The sequence below is a fragment of the Urocitellus parryii genome, chromosome 7 (assembly GCF_045843805.1).
Source record: "Urocitellus parryii isolate mUroPar1 chromosome 7, mUroPar1.hap1, whole genome shotgun sequence".
Taxonomy (NCBI): Eukaryota; Metazoa; Chordata; class Mammalia; order Rodentia; family Sciuridae; genus Urocitellus; species Urocitellus parryii.
Window position 1 is genome coordinate 78,064,940 of NC_135537.1, and position 25,062 is coordinate 78,090,001.

Below are 25,062 nucleotides of genomic sequence, written 5' to 3' on the forward strand. Positions count from 1 at the left end.
ACTTCATTAAAAAAGGTACAGTTTTATTAGTAGTACATTAATTAACTGAAAGAATGAAGTGACAAGTTTTTGTCACAGATATTAATTTACATTTTACAAACATCCACCAAAACAATTAAAAACGAAATAAATATATTTACATTTTTGTATTTCTGATATTTCCATTGCATTTTAATATGTATAAAATATATAATATTTATAATATTTTATTTATCTTTAAAAGTAAATTATAATGTGCAAAGAAGTGACATGATGATTTTAAAGTAGTAGGTCATAAGAATAAATCATAAACATCAATTTTAGAGGTATGGATAAAGCGATTCCTTAAGGAGAGCTCATGGAATACAGCATTATTAATAGTAGCAAAAATGTTTATTCTTAATACTGGAACATCGACACTTACCTTAAAAAGTTAAGCACAAGATTGTCCTTGTGCTTTTAAAGCTTCTCACACACTGCTGATTTCTAGCAGTAATTCTAAATTATTGTTAGGATTATTACTTTTCCTCAGTAATAAATCAAGTTCCCTTACATCCGGCATTCAACAGAGACAAAGTTTATGAACAAGCTTTGTCACTGTAAATGAGAGAAATGTGGATCCATAAACTAATGCACCCAAAGGAAAATTGCTCTGCTTGCTAATATGGACCTGGCCTTTGTTGCCAAGGAAATGAGTTTTGTCTTGATGAATGACAGTTTTTATGAGTGAAGATTTTAAAACAAGAAGTTGGCACATGCCTGAAATATGGGGAAGAAATGCCTAGCTGAATGTTCTCCCTTTAAAACTAAGGTTGGATGGAAAAAAACATTGTGGCAAGTATTGGGGAATACCTTACGTTTATATTATCTGTTAAAATATTTTAAAATAAATACTTGTTGCAATATAACAAATGTAAAGCATACCTGATTTAATGATTTGATTTGTTATTTTTTCATCAAGCATAAGACATTATTACCTTAGTTAACAATTTTCAAATGATTTTGAACTCCCTTCTTTGACCTATGCACCTGTAATAGTCTCCTTTAAGCTCGTACTATGTACACTGCAATGAACCATTTAAAGATTACCCTGAACACGCACATACCCACACTCGAGCCCATAACACACGTGCACACACAAACATACCTACACATACCAAGGCACTGGAGGGGTTAACACATAATGAAGCCTTGTATTGTTAAAATTTGGCCAATGTGCAAACCAGGATGTTATGGATGAATCTTATGCATCTAAGCCTAAATTTCATGAGAAATAGAAATTTGTATTTTTGCTCAGCTTTCTCATTCAAGTTGTCCAAGTCATAACAAATAACAATAGTTAATCACACTGAAAATAAAACATGAAATATCAGTTGCCAAATTAATGAAAATCAGAATAGTATTTTCTTATTGGTGGCTATTTCATGATTAGTCATATTAAATGGCAATTTAGGCCTGTTTTTTTAATTAATAGTATCAAAACTAACAACAATAAAGATAATGGAATAAATTTTAATTTGATCTATAATTTACAATGTGACTTAAAGCATAATAAGTCAACATATACTAAACATATGCTTTCAATTTGTGGTCAGATTTTTTCCCATATATATGTATACATATGCACACACACATACACAGATATATGTGTGTGCATGTGTGCTAATGGTAGACAAAGACAAAGCTCCTATATATTTCAGTGTACAACTTGCCTATCATCATCTACATGAGCATGAGATAGATTTTCCTGACACAACAAAGGATATTTACTTATTTTTTCGCATTTTAAAATGGGATTTTTATAAAAATTTGAAATGATTCTTACTTATTCTATAACTCATGTAAAATTTAAAAGTTTGTTTTTCTTATTTTTCTTTTTAGATGACCAGCACATTTCCTGTGGCATCAACACCTGCTCTTCCTGCTGTGGGCACACTGGGGTCACCTCAATATGAGGCATATTGCAATTTAATTCTAGTTAGTAGCAGAAGTTCTATTGTGAGCCATCTGCCACTGCTTAGAAACTGAAGGTGGACACTTCTCTCTACTTTCCCCGGGCTTCAAATTTTATTATGACTATTGTATTTGATCAATATATGAGCAGTAAATCCAATGTGCTATCCTCCTTGTAGATATTAATTCAGTTTTATGGTAAAAATAAATTATATTAAGACATTATTATATTTATCACAGTTCTTTTGATAAAGTATCTTAGATCTAACAACATTTTCTCAGGTCCAACTATCCACCTTCACTTTTTCTTTTCCATTTAATATATTTAAGAATTATCAGATATAAAGTTAATAAATTTCTAATGACACTGAAAACAGGTTGATGACTTTTTTAATTCAATGGATGTTTGTCCTTTAAACAATTTTTTGTCTCTTTCCTGAGTGACACATTTTCTCCTATTTAAAAAAAAGAAAGAAAAGTAAGCCATTTTTTAGATGCTTGGTAATTTTGAGAGGAAACATTGTTTCATAGGGTAAAGGTGTGTTAATTAAAAATTTATTTTTTAACTATGAAATAAGCAGCTTCTAGTTTAAAAGCAGATGTCAATAAAGCTATAATGAAGGTCAGAGAGTGTTTTCCACTTTCTACAACTGGACTCTGAGTTGTGGGTGTGCACCTCCAATGCTTTCAAATTTTCAGCTCTGCACTTTTAAAATTCTAAAACAAGACAACCAAAAATAACCTGCATAATTTCATGACATAGATATAAATTTTAAATTTAATTGTCAAATCTCACCTTATGTTCTCATAAAATATTACTCCAATGGAAAACTCTTGTACAGCTAACACAGTTAATAGCTTTGAGACTTCTTTGTAAGGATTTTTTCAGTCCATGATTGGTAGAGTCAGGGTTACAAAGAATTTCTCTTACATCGTATTTGTTGATATTATTTTCTCTACAAAAGTTCTTAGGGTCACTGAAAATTTATGAAACTGTAATTTGATAATAAATCTCCTTAGGTAAAATATAAATCTGTTTAAAATGAAGGAACGAACAAAGAGATTCACAAATGTTTCCATCATACATAATCAAATTAATACATTTTGGCATATTTGGTGGATACTGGCAAATTTATAAAACATTTTCAATAACATTGATTCGAGGGAGACACAGCTAATTTCACATTGTGCCTGTCATAGGTCAATGTAATTATCATAATGCAGTTCTTGAGGATATTTTACAACAAGATAAAGAAAATCAGAGTGCCAGTGCAGAATCATGGAGTAAGAATACAAGGAGAAATTTACATTAGCAAATTAAAGTGCTTCTCTCTTTTGATGATTTTTTTGCATGCTCCTTGCTGTCATTTTTATTTTTTAGCCTCTTTACACCCATAATACAATGACAGGGCAGGGGTTCATGATCTGGCCCAATATGTATTTGTCATACAAAATAATCTAAAATACAGAAATAACCATTTAGTTATTATTTTTATTTATAGGTAGCTTACAACTTTTTTATATTATTTACATACATCTTCATACCATTCATTTCTTGATCTTCACATTTGGTGAAAGCAGTATGTGGATACACATCAACCAAGTGAGAACAGGCTGTCTTGTTCATCTAGTATTATTTACAGATGCCTTCCAGGATAGAAATGCATTTGAGATGAGTCATGGCCATCTTTTTTTTCTGCTGAAACTTCAATCTGATTCCATTGTTGACTTGGTGATATCATGGTTTCTCCAGGGAGTAAAATGATGAATATGTTTAGTCTGTTTATCTAGTTGGGGTAACTGTCAGTTCGGAAATCAGTATGTCAAGTTGTGTACTTTGCTTTGCTTGTAGTAGCAGAGCTGGCAGCAGCAGAAGCAGTAGCCTGATTGCCTAAAAATAGAGGGTCCAAACAAGCTACTTTGGCAGCAAAGAATGAATGAATGCAGTGAAGAACAGCAAATAAATTTGAAAATTCCAGCTCCTAAAAGGGAAAGAGAAATAAAAGAGCTAAAATGGAAATAAAATTCATTGAAAAATTGGGAAAATTAGGCATTTTTTAATTGCAATAAAAATTCTTTGAATCGATGATATTTTATGCATGAAAGGTAATTTCTAATGTAGATATTTTTGGTCAGTATGTAAATATCCTATTATAGATATATTGAAAACATTGTGGAAAAAAAGTTGGGAAGATTAAGTATTCTCATCACCCATGTATGTAATTTCAGGTTTGATAAACACTGAATAGAAATATATCTCACAAGGTTGGGTTTTACTCTTCATAATAGATTTTAAAAGATGATATCAGGGGCTGGGGATGTGGCTCAAGGGGGAGGGCACTCGCCTGGCATGCATGGGACGCTGGGTTCGATCCTCAGCACCACATTAAATAAAATAAAGATGTTGTGTCCACCAAAAACTAAAAAATAAATATTAAAAAATTCTCTCTCTCTCTTTAAAAAAATATGATATCATAAATTTTTTTGTGACAAACCAACATTAGTCTCATAAATATATTTTAATTCCAAGAGGTTTGAGAGGTTTGAGAGAATACTAGTACATTTATATGCTTAATAAAGTTAATATGAATGAAGCACTTACCACAATGAAGATAACTAATGGATAATAAACCATGAAATTATAGATAAATTTTCTGTTCTTTCATTATATACTCTTAATAAAGGATGCACAATTAAAATTCATTCACCCACTACTTATAGTGTTTGTAATTTATAGTATGTGGCAGTAGAAAATAATACAAAATAGGGAGTCAATTAGAAATCATTATAGCATCTCTTATGTAACATAGTTATTTAAATAAAACAATTCACCCAGGAATTTTTTTTTCATGTCATTAAATAGAAGCTAAGAAAAGCATAGTGTGTAGACCTGCATGATGTTGCAGATAAAACTATGTTGCCTTAGTAATTCCTTTCAGACCTTTAGGATTTCTTAGCTTGTGGCCTATGGCAAATAGTGATTTATTTTAGAAAATAGCCAAGACTATTTATTTAACTGTTTTATTGTCTAAAATTCTTCCATCAAAAATCATTTTACTAACTCCACCATAATTTAGGAGCTTTTTTTCATTTATCCACTTCAGGAGTACCAATGATGCTATTTGTAACCCGAAAGGTTTCCTCTTGCCTTTACTCCCTCACCCAGGAATCCCTCCACTCACACTGTCATCCTTTGTGTGGCCAGCTTCATTCCCACACAGACAGATACTTTCTGTGTCAACCCATTCTAAGTTCATCTGATACAAAAATGGTTGAAAAGTCTTGGGACATGGAAGATAACCTTAGAACAGGCAATTCATTCTCGGAGAGGAGGAGAATGTTGTTAAATGTTACAATGAGGCAAAAGTACTGTAACAAATAACATTTTTTCAAAGTCATTCTATGCCATCTTTATGAAATTGGAGAATATACGTTGTTTACCAAAAAAATCCCAGATGTCCAAATATCAAGGCTTTTTTTTTACATAAAAATTAAGGTTTTAAATTTTTCTTTCCTTGTCAATTAGTCTCAATAACTTAATGTTCATTGAGACTTTTTACACCATTTTTTTGGGAGGATGGTAGACAAAAAACAAACAAGTAACTAGAAGAGAAAACAAGAGATTTAAAGTTGGCCTTGGATCCAGTGCCAACTCATCTTTCCTCTGCCTCAGTAGCCAGCTTGGGCAAGTGCACACTTTCCTAGGGATTCAGTGATCACCTCCAGGCAAATCCATAACAGTGAGTTACTACTCTTTTACTCATTTCTAGTGAATTTTAAAGCTACATTTCTGTCCATCTGTGAAATATCCACAGAGGGTTTCCACAAAGTTATGCATTATAAACTTTCAATTAGTTTTTTTTTTTTTTAAATATTGATCAACTCTGTGAATCTCATTAGGTAAAAGCTAGCTCCAAATTTTAAGTGCTCAGTCATCCATTCATTCAAGGCATGTTTTCAGAGAGCTTCCTATACATTCGTTACTTTCTTTTGATGAAAAATATAGCAGCAAACAAAACAGACAACAAAGAAATAAAACAAAACAGATGGGAGTTAACATTCTTGTGATGGGAGGAAAAAAAACAGGGAAAAATATCATAAGTGAAATAAGCCAGTCCCCAAAACACCAAAGGTCAAGTGTTTTTGTTGTTATGAGGAAGCTAAACCACAATAAAAGGGGAGGGAAGAAGAAAAAAGAAATTCAGTATATTAGAAGAAGGGTAATGAAGGGAAAGGAGGGAGGGATATGAATGGGAAAGAGAGTAGAATGAATCGGACATAATTTTCCCATGTACATATATAAAAATACCTAGGTGAATTCCACCATCAAGCTCACCCGCAAGAATGGCGACCTAATTAGAATAAGATATAGTTCATGCTTATATATTTTATCAAAATGGATTCTATTCTCATGTATACCTAAAAAAAAACAAATAAAAACAAATGAATATAATATCAGAATGTGCTATGTTCAGTCAAGGAAATAAGGCAGGACATTGAGTAAATATTATGTTAGGGGCTATGGGACAGGAAAACCACAATGTCATGTGAGCAAGTCTTGAAGGAAGAAATAAAAAGAATGAAACATTTTGATATTTCTCAGAAAATATTCTAGGCAGGAGAAGTATGATTTCAAAGATCCTGAGGTAGATATATTCTATTCTAGGAAGCTTGAAGAAAAACATGGGTCAGATAGGTAGAATGCAGTAGTTAGTGAGTAATTGGCAGGAATAAAATTCAAAGGAAGAGAGAGGAGAGGAAGAGAAGAAATATTTTTAATTTATGATGGGTTATCACAGTATTAAAGAATTTTGACTTAAAAATGTTTTACTTAATGATTTATTAATTTCGGTATAAATTTGGAAGTATCTGTATCAGTTTCAGTTCTTTTTATGGTTTTAGAATGTATCCCCAAAGAATATAAGGGTAGACTATTGCATACTAATTTCCCAAACCTTTGAGAAAGATTCTTGATGCTGCACAAAGATCCATTTCTCTGCTCTATTTAAGGAAAAAGTCTTCTCCAAAGAGATAGTTTCTAGCCTCTACTTCTTTTCCACTAAATCTTTCAAGAACTCATTCCTAAGAATATTTTGCTTCTACTTCTCCACAAAAAATTATATCATAAAGTATAATTAAAAAATCTGTTAAGAGTAACAACATGTAAGGCAGAGGATACGTGTGATAGAAGGCAGATGAGTTAATTTGTATGATTAGATTTGCTTTTTAATCAAAATTCTAAATAATTTCTAGGTATTGATTTAGGCATAATATCTATAATTTTCTTACTCCTCAGAAAATTCTAATGACTTTCAGAGTCCACTATAAGGACAACAAACAGTATCATTCAGAGAATCCAATAATTTAGTCACCACCTACATTTTCATACCTTCTTCTCACAGTTTCACAGTCATAACCCATTCAGAGAATAATTCAAGTATAAATTAAATCTTCTATAGTATAAACAGAACATTAAAATCACTGGGAAATTTACATTTTATAAATTCCTTGTCTAATAAAACTATTATTTTTCCCTTCTGACTTTTGATTTCAAGTCTTTCTTTTCCGTATCACAAGCTTCTCTTTCATTTCCATTATGATCCTCATTCCTTATTCAAGGTCTAATGTATCTTCAATATTCTTCATTAATTCACAGTCAACACACACAAAAAAATTTCCATCATCACCACACACACACACCCACACACACCCCCACACACACATTGCTTCTTTCTTCTGCATACCATAAGTCACAGTCAAATTTACCTATGCCATTAATGTGTAAGTTAATATGATTTCTATCTTAACAACGCCGCCTTTATGTATCAATCTTTTTTCCCCACAATGCCCTTATGAAAATAAAATTTACATGCTATAAAATTCACCTATTTGAATGCTTGGAAAACTGACCCAGCTATCCCATTCCTCAGTCTATACCCCAAAGACTTAAAAACAGGATAACATAGGGACATACCCACTTCAATGTTTCTCAATGCTATAGCAGCACAATTAACAATAGCTAAACTGTGGAACAACCTAGATGCCCTTCAGTAGATGAATGGATAAAGACAATTTGGTATATATACACAATGGAATGCAATTCAGCATTAAAAGAGAATAAAATCATGGCATTTGCAGGTAAATGGATGGAGCTGGAGAATATAATGCTAAGTGAAATTAGCCAATACCCCCCAAAACAAATGCCAAATAATTTCTCTGATTTAAGGATGCTAATCCATAAGATGCTGTGGGGTGGGGGCATGGGAGGATTATATGAACTCTAGATAGGGCAAAGGGGAAAAGGAGAGGGAGGGAAAGAGAGGGGTCATAGGGATAGAAAAGACAGTGGAATGTGATGGTCATCATTACCCTAAGTACATGTATGAAGACATGAAGGATGTGACTCTACTTTATGTACAACTAGAGATATAAAAAATTATGCTCTATATGTGTAATATGAATTGTAATGCATTCTGTTGTCATATATAACAAATTAAAATTTTAAAAAATTAAAAAATTAATAAAAAATAAAACAGAAGAAAAAAAATTACTTATTTGAAACGTTTCATGAGTTTCAGTATATTTACATAGTTGCATAAACATCACCATTATCAAACTTCAGAAATTTTGTATGTTTCAAAAATATATTATTGTAAATCACACTCCATTTCCTTTATTTCTAGTTCCTGCTAACCATAAATATATTTATCTATAGATCACCTTGTTCTGGACATAAATAATTTCATACAGATAAGATCTTATGTGATTGCCTAGATTTATTTAACATGATCTATTTCAAATTTCACCTATGTAGTAACAGGCATTATTACTTCAGTTCTATTTATTGCTGAAAAATATACAAAACTTGTGTAACATAGCTCATTTTTTCCTCTCTTCATCATTTTTTTAATATTTAGCTTATTTCCACTTTTTGTGTTTTTTCATTTTTTTCTTGATTATATTTCTCTTCTCTATTTATGTACTTCTTGTTCAATAGTTATCATTTCTAATTCCTGTTTGTTTTGTTCATCTTGTTTATTTGTTCATTTTAGTTTCTTATTGAAAAGGACAGGTTATTTAAGATTTACTTTTTGGGAGGGATAGCATTTGCAACTATAAATTTTGCTCTAAGCAAACTATAATTCCTGTTTGATATAATATGATTTTATTTTTCTTTATCTCACATATTCTCTGGTTTTGTGATTTTCCTTTTGACTCTTTGGCTATTTAGAAATATGTTGTGTTATTTCCCCACATTTGTATATTTTTCAGATATTCCTCACTATGTTTCTATTGTCCTCCCATTACAGTCATATAACACAATTTGTATTTTGCTTACTTTACATTCATTGGGGCTTTTTTTGTTTAACCTGGTCTATCATAGATAATGTTGCACAAACACTTGAGAAAAATTTGTGTTATACTTTAGTTGGGTGGGCAGTTCTAAAATATCTCAACATCTGGTTAGTTAATAATGTTTATAGAGTCTCCTGCATGTTTTTAATTTTCTGCCTACTTGTTCTATCCAATACTTGAAATGCAATATTGAAATCTACAACTCATCAGTCATATTTTTCATTTTACCTTTCAATTCCACTGGTATTTCTTTGCATATTTTGAACATCTGTTCTTATCAAATATGTTTATATTTGATACACCTCCCTGAGAAATTGCTGAATTTTTCATCATAAAACTCCTTTCCCTGTATCTTAAAAAAAATTCTTGTCTTAAAGTTGTTAGTGGGAAATGACTGTACCTATTTTGGCTTCCTTTTGATTGTTGTTTGCAAGTTATACGATTTAGCACTTTTTCACTTTCAAATTATATGCTTAATTGGAAAGATGAACTAGACATATTTTCCCTATTTCTTCCACTAAGTACTGCTAAGATCTCCATATAGTATCTATAAAACAAATATAAGAAAATTGGAGATAAACGTTAATGAGGCAATCCATCTCATCTCAGTCACGGAGGTTTCAGTGAAGGCTTCCTGGGTACCTGGAACTCCTACTCTTGAATATTAGTAATGAAGAGCCCACTGCTCAACCGTCAATAAAGGTTGAGTGAGGAGCCTAAAATTCTGCTCCTACCTGACAAGAACAATGTGGTACTTTTCCTAATGTGATAAAGCAGTGTTAATGGTAACTACACAAAAAGAAGGTTTAAATAAAATATAGAATCTCTTGACAAATTAATCAAAATTTCTAGTTGCAATGGAACATTACTCATTTTACCAAAGACCAGTAAAAACTCAACTGCAAAGGAAAACACAATCAATATTTGCCAACATTAAGATGACACTTATTTTGGAATTATATGTTCAATATTTTAGAATAGTCCTAATTTTTTTTCCAATGAGTAGTTGCATGCTTAAGACAAACAAAAACATAGAAAGTCTGAGAAAAGAAATAGAAATCTTAGAAAAGTAGATAACTTAATGAAGAACAAAATGGGAATTTTAGGACTGAAAAATATATTAATACATTAAATGGAAGTTTCAACAGAAGGCATGAGACCAAAGAAAGAATTAATGACTAAATGAAAAAATAATTAAAATCAGCTGCAAAAAACAAAAGGTATAAACATACTGAAAAATGAACATCCCCTCAATGAGCTATCTAACAGGTAATGTAAGATTTATGCCATCTGAGTTCAAAAGAGGCAGAGAAACACTGAACTAAAAATATTCAAAGAAAAAACGGCATAAAAATTGCTAAAATTGGCAGAGGACTAGATCTTTTAGATCTAAAAGGCTGAGTGAATAGATGGAAGAATAAAGTCAAAGAAATCCTTGCCAAGACATATCAGTCGATCTTCTGAATGCTAAAGACAGCTAAACATCCTGAGAGCAGCAAGAGTAAAACAAAACCTTACCTACAGGAGAACACAATGAAATGACAGAGAATTTTTCATCAGAAATCATACAGCCAGCAGGAAGTGGCTGTATGATTTCTGCTGAGAAATCCAGGGGAAATCAAGAAATTCTCAATAAAAATGACATGACTGCATCACCAGAAGACTTAACCTAAAATCATGGCTCAAAGACAGTTCAAAAATAAATTAAAAAAAAAATAGTAATAGAAGACACCTTGGAGCATTGGGAAGAAAAAGGAATATTGCAAGCAGAAATATAAATATACTTCTGTTCTTGAGTTTTCTGAATTTTGCTTGAACATTGAAACAAAAAATTATAACTTCTAGTGTAGTTCTCATTATATGTAAAGAAAATATTTTAAATAAAACATTCATGAGGTGGGCTGGGGTTGTGGCTCAGTGGTAGAGCACTTGCCTAGCATGTGGAGGCACTGGGTTCAATTCTCAGCACCACACAGAAATAGAATAAGTAAAATAAGGGTCTATCAACAACTAAAAAATATATTTAAAATATTAAAAATATTTTAAAAAATATCCATACAGTATTTTAAATTAGTTATGGTTATGGTAAAACAATAATACACTTACATTTTCCTATACATTTAATTGTGTAGTTACCTTCAATTGTGTTCTTATTTTGAAATGTGGATTTGAGTTATTATTTAGTGTTCTTTCATTTTATTTTGAAGGAATCTTTCTTGTGGTACATGTTTAGTGGAAAATGCTATGCTTATTTTTCTTCTAAAGAAATGGCTTAATTTCTCCTTTATTTTTGAAGGAAATTTCAGTTGAATAAAGGACACTGCTCTCGTGTCCTTTATGTTTCAGCACCAAGATATGTCTTCATTACCTTCTGATTTTCATAGTTTTACTGTGATAAATCAACAGTTACTCTTATAAATGATCTCTTACGATTTGTTTTCTCTTGCTATTTCCAAGGTTTTCTGTGTAAGGCTTTTGAAATTTACTCAAGTTTGTATTTTTTTTTTAAATTTTCTTTCTTTTCTTTTTCTTTTTTTTTTTAACTGATCCTATGTGGAGTTCAGTGAAGCTTTAAATGTGTGGATGAATTTTTTAAAATCAAATCTAGGACACTCCAAACTATCATTTCTTCAAGTATTCTTCCTGCCCCTTTCTCTCTCTCTGTTCTCCTGGTATTGATATTTTGTGTAGACTTGATGGTACACTTGACACTGTTGTGCAAATTTCTGAGAGTCTGAATTTTTCTTCATTATTTTGGTAGGCTAGCAAGTCTTAGTTACTCTATTGAGATTAAAATATTTTGAAATCTTAAAGTTGTATTATTCTTTCTTCACAAACTAAAATCAGTTGTTTAGTTTCTCTGAAGATTTCTTTTTAAAAAATTCAGCTGTGGCTCTTTTGATTTGATAATATATCCTGGAAATGAGATTGCCATCCTTCTCCAGAGCTTGCTATTACAGTTTGTTGTTACTGTTCTTGCTTGTTTTGTTAGTGATTTTCTGGAGTTATGAAGCCTAGAAATCTTTTATGATTTAGCTTAGTATTCACCCAAATGTTTGATGAATAGTTGTGTAATAACTTCTAGTAAAGTCTTCTAACATTCTGCAGAGTTCCTTGTGTGGGTTGTGGCAGTCCTTCAGTGCTCTGACTATTGACAACTCTGTACAATTCTTAGATTCCTTCTCCCAGAGTCTTAAGATGGGTCAGAAGGGATCTCCTGGTCATGCATACGGACTTGGCCAATCATATGTCCTCCCAGGATCTCAGGCACTTATGGGAAAATTTCAAAGTTCATTGTGAACATATCATCTAATAGATCTTCCTGCATTATTCACTGCTTTCTTGTTTGCCCCAAATGGTGCTGCCAATTCAGATGGCTACAGTCTTCAACCACTGCTGGGGATTGTTTTCAGTAAATATCTAGAATTAGAACCTTTTCCAAAGAGCACAGTCTAAGTCAGGTCAAATGATGAGGAGACCTACAAAGAGAACTTTCTGAGGAGCTTTCAGAAAAAAAAAAAAAATAAATAATACGGCTTTCTTTGTATAAGGCTTTTTGAGGAATGCCAAGCCTAGTCTGCACCCTTCAACAGTGGACTTCAGACCTACGATGTATTTTAGGATATATTAAGGCAACAGTGGGAAGAAAATAGGAATGAAGTAAGTTAACATGCTTCAAAACTCTGCGTTCTTAAAAAAATTTACCCATTTGTTTTGTCTTTAATAAATGTTTTACTTATTGAAACACATCTGGCTAATTGACACAATTCTTACAAAAGTCAATTCTGGTAATTTTGACTATTTTTCTCTTCGTGCTACCAGAAGAGTAAAATTTCCTAAGTCCTCATTATGTCATTCTGGCACAGTGACTTGTGCCAACCCTCATTTACTTTTAATTTCTTAAAAAAGCTTTAAGATAACAGTGATTTAGAAAACATATTTGATCAATATATAATTTTCACTTCACTCTTTATTGGATGAGACCTCTATTCTATACATAATACAGGTTCCCAAGGATGGCAGCTCTGCCTCTCTGTGATTTGGATTTAAGGTTTATTATTTGCCTGTAGCACCTGACCCCCATTGCTTAGGTAATAAATGACAATAGAAACTCATTAAATTGCCAGGATGTACTAAAAATCTTTACTTCCAATGTGTTTTACAAAATTCTAGGACCTTGATATTTAAGATTTATGTTTCACAATATTTTTAATTGCTTTTAAATTAATGTAAAGAAAATAGAAATAGCTCTTTCATGCCATGTCACACCATTTTTCTCATATTATATTAAATTGTTTAGCAAATGTTAGCCAACATCTTTAAACCTGGGGCCATAAATTTGAAGGGGAACTTGCTGATGTAGTTAAAAAAAATCATCTGGGGCACTAAAAGGCCTAAATTTAAGCAGCTAATCTTAACACATTGGGTAATGAATCAACCAAGGACTGTTCAGCTCCCATTTAATTCTATCATATATATTTAATTAATCAAAGAATTGTTTAGGTTGAAATTCTCTTTACTTTTTCCTTTTTAAATATTTTCATGATTATTGTGACTTTTGCTAGTATTTCTTTAGTGACAGAAAAATAAAACAGTATTTTGTCCCATGCTCTGTATTTTATTATATTTCCTTTTAGAAAAGTACTTTCAAGAGTAACTTCAATCTTAAAATTCCAAATTTCAAATATTATTATTTGTATTAATTAAATTTTAAAAATTAATTACTTTTTTTTCCCTATATGTCCATGGTGATTTTTGACACAAAGGGGGGAAAAACATCATACCACGGATATGTTTCTCTTGACAGATGTGTATTTTGGAAGCAGTTAATATATTAGCTTTAACAGAAAATCATTGATGTGAGTTTCATCATCTAACAAGAAAAAGGATGATCAGGACCCTTGATACAAATAAGTAGATTAAGTTCATTATTTGTCATAAGTAATGTTACAAGGAGAAAATAATATCAGTGAAAAATAAAAAAAAATGTTTGAGAATATCAGTAATTCCCAGTACTTCAAAAGAAAGATGTCTTCTTTGCCATATATTCCTGTTTCTAATGAAATTTATAATTTGAAATGAAATTTCACACATACACACACTCACAAAAAAACCCAAGATTTTATGTAAGTTACATAAATACATATGAAGTTGACTTCAATTTTTTGGTCCTGATTCATTTCCCTCTCCTTTATTTTAATTTATAGTATGGAAACTGATTTATGAGGACCTGTACTGTTAGGTAGATGCCCCTACTCTATCCTCATTTCTCATCTCTGTGATTTGAGTAACTTTTCAGTAAGAAAAACAATTTCTCAGAGGTTTAGAAAATATTTGGTTCCAGAAAGAGTCGGAAAATTGTGAACAGCAGAATGAACAGGGACCTGATTCTTAATTTGTGATGAAGACAGGTCCAAAATACCTACCTAGCCTTTTAAATATCAAATTGCCTCATGTATAAGATCCAAAGAGTCCAATGACGATCCATTTAGATTACCAGTCACCCTCTTCTAAAATGCAAACTTCAACACAGCATTAATTCTTTAGCAAGGATCTCTGACACACATTTACTAAGCATCTGAAACATTCCATCCACTGGATTATAAATTCAATACTTTAGTTCAGATCACAGAATATTGCTTCTCTAGAGGAAACTTTAAGATAGGCAGGCACTTTCAAAATTCAAAATGAGAAAATGAAGATTTATAGAGATAAGCCAGAAAGCACAATTACTGGGAGTTGAGCCTCTACTAATACCTTATATAGTTGAAAAGTCTCTTATGGCAGCCTAGATTCCCCTAGACCCTCTGACTTGGGGCAGGGAAGTCTTTAGAGAGGAAGCCTCCAACAATCACCTCCATTTATAAATGTTTCCAAACTCTTGTGCTGTTCCACTAAGTACGAAGTCAATTTTCTTTTTCTTGTTGTATTGCTCAAAAGGCACCATTCTGGCTTCTAGAGATCCAATCCTGTACTTCAGGATTAATATGCTCTGTAACCTAGTTTATTAAATATTTTAACAGTATTTCTATGGAGGAAATTGCCATGAATTTCTTTTAGAACATAGCCTATTTTAAAATTAGAGGATTATCTGACCATGTTATATCAAAATATAATTCAAGAAAAAATACCTTCACATACATATTATGTATATGTATGTATATATGTGTGTGCACCATTAAAACTAGTAAACATTGTTTACCTAGAAAATTCAGTTATAAAGAACTATGAGAATATATTAGTAATCCTAGGTTTTTTGTCTATATGGACATTAAATATCAATCATCATATGTAAACATCATACATAGAGAACACTCTGTGAATTCCTAACGACAATAAAATAATTTTTGTAAACTTGTCAAAAAACTATAATATTTTTCACAACTTCTGTCAGGAACCTTGTTATACTAGGAAAGTTCTGAGAAGTTTAATGAGGCTTTGGAAAACAGATGGGAAATTTAATAAGCTTCTGAGTAATGAAGTGACAATTTATGAATTTCCGTTTTCAGAGGAAAAATTATAGCAAGCTTTTCATTATGACATTAGTCTTACATGGCTCAAAATAAAAACAGCAACAAATTAGCAAAGGAAGAAACAAACTCCCTCAACTCTATGTAAACCTTCATAGCTTTCTTATTTCTGAGATTTTCTCACAACCACAGTTAAACATTCTTTCCAACTTTTTAATCCTATAATATGTATGGCAAATAAAATAATTGATAAGCCTCAAACAAACCATATTCCTTGTAAAATAAGCTCTGATTTTAATGTATTTGCCTTGGGAAGGTATATATGCATTATTAAACAAAAAGCATGTTTTATTAAAAGTTATCTTCTTAATATCACATGAGGCAAGATCTGAATTTACTCATTTTCAAAGGATAAAACGCATTATGACAACCTCCACTTTAAACCAACCTTTTGACCCATAATTCACTCTGGCTTACCTTTTCTTTTTAACTTTGATGAGAAAAAAAATTCTTTCCACTTATGATTAATTTATTTCCATTGGGTTTTAGCTTCTTATTAGAAACTACCACAACCTCAGAAATATAGCAGGATATTATGGTCTGTATGTCCCCTCCAGGACATGTGTGGACATTAAGTTGCCTCTGTAATGGTATTGGGAAGAAGGACATTCAAAAGGTAATAGGGTCATTAGGGTTCCATTCTCATGAATGAATTAATGCTGCTATTTCAAGAGCCTTGTGATCTCTTTTTCTGCCCTGTCTGTTCTCCCTGATATGGTGAATCATAATGGAAATTCATCATGAGATTTCCAGTGTCATGTTTTTGACTTCTCACATTCCAGATCCATAAGCCAATATTTTTTTCATATAAATTACTCAGTCACAGGCATTCTTTTATACCAAGATAAAACAGACTGATACATATAACAATATGTGATTTTTAAAAAATAGCCCTTTATTAAATATATTATGCTCCAATTTTTTTCAAAGATTTGCAAACCATTTCTTGGGTTGTTTCTTGGAGGCACAGGAGAACATATTGGTGTCAGTAAACATACCCCCTCAATGATCTTCCATCATCAAATTTAGCTATTGTGGTATTAACTTAAGAAAAATACTTGAGGTTTGGGATGTGGCTCAAGAGGTATTGCGCTTGCCTGGCATGTGCGGGGTGCTGGGTTCGATCCTCAGCACCACATAAAAAAAATAAAATAAATATGTTGTGTCCACTGAAAACTAAAAAACAAATATTAAAAAATTTTCTCTCTCTCTCTAAAGCAAAAAAAAAAAAGAAAGAAAAATACTTACTTGCCATCAATACATTTGTAATGGTACACATTAAGAAAAAGTCATAAATATTATTTGTTTTTACTCAAATTGGTTTTTTTGTTTAAAATATAGTAAAATATAATTTTACATCCCTCTTAACTAATTCTAGACTCTATAATTGGGTCTTAAGTATTCTAATATTCATTTATAATACTTTCTGGTGAAAGTTTTACCTGAAAAAAACTACTGAAATTCTTAAGTTATATAAAACTAATGAAATTTTAATTTTTCAATTATTATTCTCAAACTAGTAAGAAGTAGCACAAAGTAATTGATATCATAAACTACTTAGTAAAACCTTGAAACATCATGAGAAACTATCTTAGCAAAGATATTTTTTTAGATTTTACTCATAGCTATCTATTGCTTACCTGTATTAAGTATGTTAAAGAGGGATCAGAGCAAAAAGGTAAATGAAACTTGACTTTGATGAATGGATATTGTTTATTGTTTTCAGGATGAAAAATGTTCTATTGGATGGTGACTAATGGAATAAGAGAGGTGGAGAAAAACAGTTTCTTATTATGCACGCAGTGTGTTCCATCTGAACAAGCTGTTCTGGGTGAATAGCCCCTTTCTCAGTAGAATCCATTACCACTTACAATCCATCAACAATTCAAATGAATTTGATATTTAATCCTTGAGGCTGGAAATATAAGCTTTAAATAGTTGAACAGGATTAAGTTCTTTCAAATCATGCAGATTATTAATGACATGAAATCTATTCTTATATGAATCAGACTCAAACTAAAAATAAAATGAAACCCAGGAGGCATATTTTATACTACTTACTATTTTACGAAATGAAGCTAGGTAATGAGGTTCCTACATTGTCAATAGTCTTTTTATTAGACACTGTTTGGCAATTATAGCAAAAATTTTGCCCATAATTAAATGTTCATTGTCAAATTTTTATGATTCTATTACTATTTCATTGGGACAATGGAGGAAGAGAAAATAGGAAACAGAATTATCCAAATAAGTATTCTTTTTTTTTTAAGGAAAAGTGTTAATGGTAGTTTAAAAGGAAATATTATTGTATTTCTGGGATGATATAATAATGTATTTTTTCCTATTCCTCTCTGTAAATATAATTTAAAACACTACATAGCACAGGCACACCAAACTTAATGATATTCTGAAAGGGAGAACAGAACAGTCAAGGAACTTAGGAACATGATGATGACAAATACCTTCTCTGAATTTCTCTTTTTGTGTTGGATATCCCAAAAAAGATGGTAGAGAGAATGGGCACCCAGATTGGACACAGACAAAACCCCAGGTAAACCCTATGCTATCTAGTCATATGGTTGAAAGGGAGATGTCAGTCAAGACAGAAAACGGTTATGAAATGAATATTTGTTCTTTAGCCAAATGGTAAAATTCAGTTAATCAATAATCTCCATCTATACACCCACTCACACCAGCAAAGAAGTAGTAAAAATCCCAGATGTCTTTTTATTTCTATCTCTAATACGTATCATTTGTTTCTCTTGTCTAACGGAAATATTGTCTCTTAGACAAATTATTCTCCTCACTTTCTAAACTCTGGTAATCACCATATTGCTCTCTGCTTGTATTGGTTGTATTATTTTAGATTCCACATATGAATAAGATTGTGCTGTATTGAAAATACTGTGTCCAATTTATTTTACTTAGCACCATGAACTCCAACTTAATTTGTGTTATCACAAATTATACAATTTATTTTTTAAGGGAGAATAGCATCTCATTATATACTTATCCATTTTCTTTTTCCATCCTTTGGTTAATAGAAGTTGACTACATGTCTTGGCTAATTTGAATAATACAGCAATGAATATGATAATACAGACATCTCTTCAATATACTTATTTAAAATCCTTTAATAAATAGCCAGAAGGGGAAGATCATTATGATTGTTCTAGCTTCAGTTTTATGAACAATCTTTATAACAGCTATATTAATTTATACTCCAACCAACAGTATATAAGGGTTCCCTTTTCTCCATATCCTTGCCAATACTTATTTTTTTAAGAGAGGAGAGAAAGAGAAAAAGAGAGAGAGAGAGAGAGAGAGAGAGAGAGAGAGAGAGAGAGAGAGAGAGAATTTTTTAATATTTATTTTTCAGTTTTCGGTGGACACAACATCTGTATTTTATTTTATTGTGGTGCTGAGGATCGAACCCAGCGCCCCACGCAGGCCAGGCAAGGGCATTACCACTTGAGCCACATCCCCAGCCCCAATACTTATTTTTAATATTTTTTGATAATAGACATTCTGATAATTATAAAGTAATCTTTCATTGTGACTTTAATTTTAATTTACCTAGTGATTAATGATGTTGAATGTCATTTTTAAAAACTCTTAGCCATTTATATGTCATCTCTTAAGAAATATCTATTCATATCCTTTATCCATTTTTAATATGGTTATCTTTTTGTGCTATTGAATTCTTGGACTTATTTGTATACTTTGAATATTATCATTTTATTTCATGTGGCATTTGCAAATATTTTTCTCCCATTATGTATGTTTCCTTTTCATTTTGTTACTTTCTTTATTATACAGAAACTTTTTAGTTTGATACAATCCCATTTGTCTATTTTTGCCTTTTCTTGCCTGATTTTTTGGGGGTCAAAATCCATAAAATCATTGCTCAGATGAATGTTGTATAGTTTTCCTCCTATATTTTCTTCTAACAGTTTTATAGTTTCTGGTTTTACTTTTTAATCTTTAATCTGTGTTGAATTTTTTTTATTGGTGTGAAATAAAGGTGAATTTCATTCTTCTACATGTGGATATACAGTTTTTCGAGCACTCTTTCTTGAAGAACCTGTGCTTTTCCCATTATTTACTCTTACTACCTTTTGTCAAAAGTCAGGTTCTTTCTTGTGTTCTCCACTGAAATGATAAACGGGTCCATTTTTATTCCAGTACCCTGCTGTTTTAATACATTTACAACAGTATATAGTTACATCATTAAAATAGATAACATTAATTTTTTTATGTAGTTTGAAGTTAAGCTAGGGTGATGTATCCAGTCTTATTTTGCCTCAAGATTACCTTGGTTATTTCCTTTTTCTTTTTTTTTCCCTGGGGGAGGTTGTTGTATATGTAAATTTTAAGATGTTTTTATATTCTGTGAATAATATAATTCAAACCTTTATAGAAATTGCATTTACTGGGCTTATTTTATGTTATGGACATTTTAATAATATTATTTCTTTCAATATATGAACATGGACTATATGATATATGTTTCTTCAATTTCTTTCCCCCAAAGTTTTGAATTTTTTAGTGTACAGAGCTTTAATACCTTGGTTAAACTTATTCTTAAGTGTTTTATTTTATAGCTTTTGTGGATAATTTTTTTGAATTTTGTTAATTTCTTTTTAGTATATACAAATATTGATTTTTGTCTGATGGGTTTATATCCTGCAATTCTACTGTATTTGTTACTTAGTTCTAAATTGTTTTTGTGGAGTCTTTAGTACTTTCTTAATATAAGATGATTTCACCAGCAAACAACAGCAACAATTTTACTTCTTCCTCCAGTTTTGAATATCTTGTATTTATTTGTCTTGACTAATTGCTGTGGTAAGAATGGATATCTTTGTTTTATTTCTGGTCTCAGAAGAAAATCTCTTAAATTGACACCATCCAATAAGATGTTAGCTGTTGTTTGGTCACAAATGGATTTGCATTGTGTTCAGGTATATTCTTTCTATACCTAATCTGTTGAGAGTTTGTGTCATGAAAGGATGTTGAATTTTGTGAAATGTTTTTTCTGCATGTATTGAGATGATCATGTGAATTTGTCTTTCATTCTGTTAATGTAGTGTTTCACATTTATGGATTTGCAAATGTTGAAGCATATGTATCCCAGAGATATATCCCTCTTAATAATGGTGAATGATTAATTCATATGAATTTGATTGCCTGTCATTTTCTTGAAGATTTGTGAATCTATGTTCATCAGAAAAATTGGCCTGTAATTTTCTTTTCTTGAAATGTCCTTGTATGGCTTTGGTATTGAGATTAAAAAGTCTACACATACATATTATTCTTTTCAAGCTGTGATAAGGCCATATTCTTAGCCACAAAGAAAATGTCACGAATTCATAAAAATAAAATCATATAGAGAATGAAAAACTGAAATTATTTTGAATAAATTCTCTGCCCACACTGGAATCATACTAAAAATAAGTTATAAAAAGTTAAATTCACAAATAATTATAAACTAAACATTACATTTCTAAAAATTCATCTTCAGAGTTTTCTCATAGCTGTTTTTTCATATAGGATACTGGAAAAAAAAGTTGGAAAAACTGAGACTAAAACAATACTTCTGTCAAAGACATGAAGTCAAAAGCCAACCTCTGCCACCAAACCTTAACACAAACAAAGAAAAACATGATGTATTGGAGAGAAATTTAAAAGCATTCCACAGAGCAGCTGGTGCTGAAATATGCCATCACACTCTGTTTCTAACAAGGCTTGACTTCAGGAGAAACTAATGAAAAAGATTCTTACATGCTACCAGTTTATCAGAGTCTTACTGACCTGAGGGAAGGGACACACCCAACCTCAGCTCAAGATAGCTGTCTTGCCCAGCCAAGAGGGAGGGAAATTAGCGGCATATGTGAAATCACAGTCCAGAAGCAGAGGCTTACTAAATAAATGAAACTTACTTTGAGTACTGGAGAAGGTGTCCCTTCCTTCACACTTTTCACCACATTTCTAAATGTCTATTTATAACTTCCTTTCAGATAACCTATCATACCCGTCTATCGAGAAAATATTAGAAATCATGATAAAACAACAACCTCAATATCAATAACATAAAACCCACAGTTTGTATATAAAAAGCAAACTCCAGAACAAGATGAAAACATGGTAGAGATGTTGTAATTATCAAATCAGAAACTTACATCCACATGATTAATGTGGTAAGGACTTAAACAGATAAACTATCCAAAAATGAGAAAAAGAGGACAATGTAAGAAGAGAGGAAAAGTTTTAGAAAATAAACCATGAGAAATATCACTAATTTAAAAAATGAAACAGAAATGTGGAAACAATATCAACAAGTATTTTCCTTTTCATAATGTTGATAATATATGGATTGATTCTGAATTTATTATAGTAAGTAGGCTCCAGCAGCATCTCCCAAAGTGACTGATACTCAACAACAAGTAGGCAATGAGTCAGACTATAAATATCCTGATATTAACCCAATCCAGAGCTCTTATGGAAAAGAAGATCATGAAATAGACCCTTGCTTAAAAGGAGAAATAATAACCATCCCAGTAGATGGGTAGGTATACAAGCAATACCAAAACCAAAACAACAAACTGCTTCAATCAGCCCATAACATTTCAAAACTAACTCTATTGATAGTACAGTGGAAAGAAATGTCAGAGAAACAATTTAGAAAGTTCATGGTTAATATGCTCAGTGAGCTAAAATAAGACGTAAGCAGTGAAATTAGAGAGAAAATACAGGAATTCAAAGACAATTTCCATAAAGAGACAGATATTCGGAAAAAGAACCAAAAGAAATCCAGGAAATGAAGACTCAACAAAAACAACAAAATTCAATGGAAAGACTTCTTTGAAGATAGATTTAAGGCCTCAAAGACAAAATATACAATCTTGAAAATAAAGTTTGCCAAAAAGAAAAGATATTAAGAAACCATGAACAGAATATTCAATAAATATGGGATAACATCAAGAGACCAAATGTAAGATTATTGGGGTAAACATAGGCTCCGAAACACAAAGTAAATGGATGTACAAACTTTACAATTAAATAATATTAGAAAAATTTCAAAACCTTAGGAATGAGATGGAAATTCAAATATAACAATCATATAGGACTCCAAATAGACAAAATTGCAGTAGCTCTACTCTAATATATATTATAATAAAATTAACTAAGATACAGAATAAGAATAGAATTCTAAAATCTGTAAGAGAAAAGTGGACAGTCACATTTATAGGTCAACCAATACAAATTTCAACTGCTTACCCAACCCAGACCATAACATTTAGGAGGGCTTGGAATACCAAGCTCTGAAAGAAAAGGGTGCTATCCAAGATTCTATACCTAGAAAAATTAAGCTTCATAATTGAAAATCAAATAAACACCTTCCAAGATAAACAGAAACTAAAAGAATTTGTAATCACAAAGTCATTGCTAAAAAAACATACTTAATGAAATATTTCATGAAGGATAAATGAAAAATAAAAGTTAAAATCAGCATAGGGATGCATTACAGTAGAATAGTCAATTAAAGGAGAACCAAGTCTGAATTAAACATCAGAAAAATTAAAATGGCATGAAATAAAAATTACCTCTCCATAATAACATTGAATGTAAATGGTCTAAACTCTTCAATAAAGTCATATATTGACAAACTGAATTAAAAATTAGAACTCAACAATATATTGCTTGCAAGAAACTCACCTCACAGGCAAAGACATCCACCAACTGAAGGTGAAAGAATAGGAAAATATATGCCGTGCATATGGTACCTGTAAACAAGCAGGGATAGCTTGTCTCATATCAGACAAAGTGGCCATCAAGCCAAAATTAAGCAGAAGGGGCAAAGAAGGTCCCTTCATACAGGTTAACTGGATCATCTAACAAAAGATAAAAATGATTGTAAATATTTATACCCCAAATAATGATGCATCTATGTACATAAGAAAAAATATCTTCTCAATATTAGAATCAAATACAGCACAATGAGAAAATATTGGGTGGATTCAACACATCTGTCTCACACTATATAGATCATGTAGACATAAACCAAGTAAACATTTCTCAGATCTAAAAATTATTATGAACCAAATGGATCTAACAGACATCTATAGAATATTTTATCCATCAACATCTAAATATATATTTTTCTCAGCAGTACAAGAAACATTTTCTAAAATAGATCATATTTTAGGTCACAAAGAAAATCTTAGCAAAGACCAAAAATATAGATAATTTTTATGTTGTATTATATCATAATAAACTAGTAATAAATATAGATAATTTCTTACATTGTATCAGAGTATAATGGAGTAAGTTAGATATCCATGACAAGATTAAAAAAAACAGAAAACCCTCTAAAACCTAGAGCTTAAATACTACGTTTTTAACAATAAATGAACAGCATAAAAAATGGGGGGGAGAAAATTATTTCTCAAAAAATACTGAGAATAATGATACAACATATCAAAATCTCTGGGACAGAATGAAGGCAGTTTTAAGAGGAAATTTCATAACAGTGAGTTTAAACATTAAAACATTAGAATGATTTAAAGTAAACCACCTAACTTTACACTTCAAGGTGCTAGAAAAAGAACAAACTAAACCAAAGTCAGTTGAAGATATAAAATAATTATGATCAGAATGAAACAGAGTAAAGAAAAAAAAATACAAAAGATGTCTTCTCAGGGAAAGGATAAACAGGATTTGATACACCACTTGCCAAATTAGACAAAATGAAAATACAGAAGACTCAAATAAATAAAATGAGAGACACCAGACCTTTAAAGAAAATTAATACTAATTCTCCTCAAATTATTCCATGAAATATAAAAGGAGGGATCCCTGCCAAATGCATTCTATGAAACAGTATCACCTCGATACCAAAATCAGACAAACACACATAAAGGAAAGAAAACTTTAGATTGATATCCTTGATGAACATAAATGTAAAATTTCTTAATGAAATATTGGCAAACTACATACAAAAAAAAACATTTTTAAAAGATAGGGCACCACAATCAAATGGGGTTAATTTCAGGGATTTAAGGAAGCCTCAACATAGAGAAATCAATAAATGTAATTCACCACATGTATAGTGTTGAGGACATGAATCACATGATTCTCTCCATAGATGAAGAAAAAGCATTTGGCAAAATGTAGTCTCCACTCATGTTTAAAACACCAGGAAAAAAATAGCTAATTTCAGTGATACACACTTGAAATTCCA

General features: G+C 31.2%; 1 protein-coding gene across 2 annotated transcripts in view; it reads right to left on the bottom strand.

Annotated features, from left to right (window-relative positions):
• Nucleotides 1-3,755: 3,755 nt before the first annotated feature.
• Nucleotides 3,756-25,062, bottom strand: part of Sntg1 (syntrophin gamma 1) — a 345,728-nt gene continuing 324,421 nt past the window's right edge. For both annotated transcript variants that reach the window (XM_026395196.2, XM_026395195.2), the window contains one exon: nt 3,756-3,914. In XM_026395196.2, the coding sequence (XP_026250981.1) occupies nt 3,756-3,914 (159 nt within the window). The remainder of the gene's footprint in view (nt 3,915-25,062) is intronic.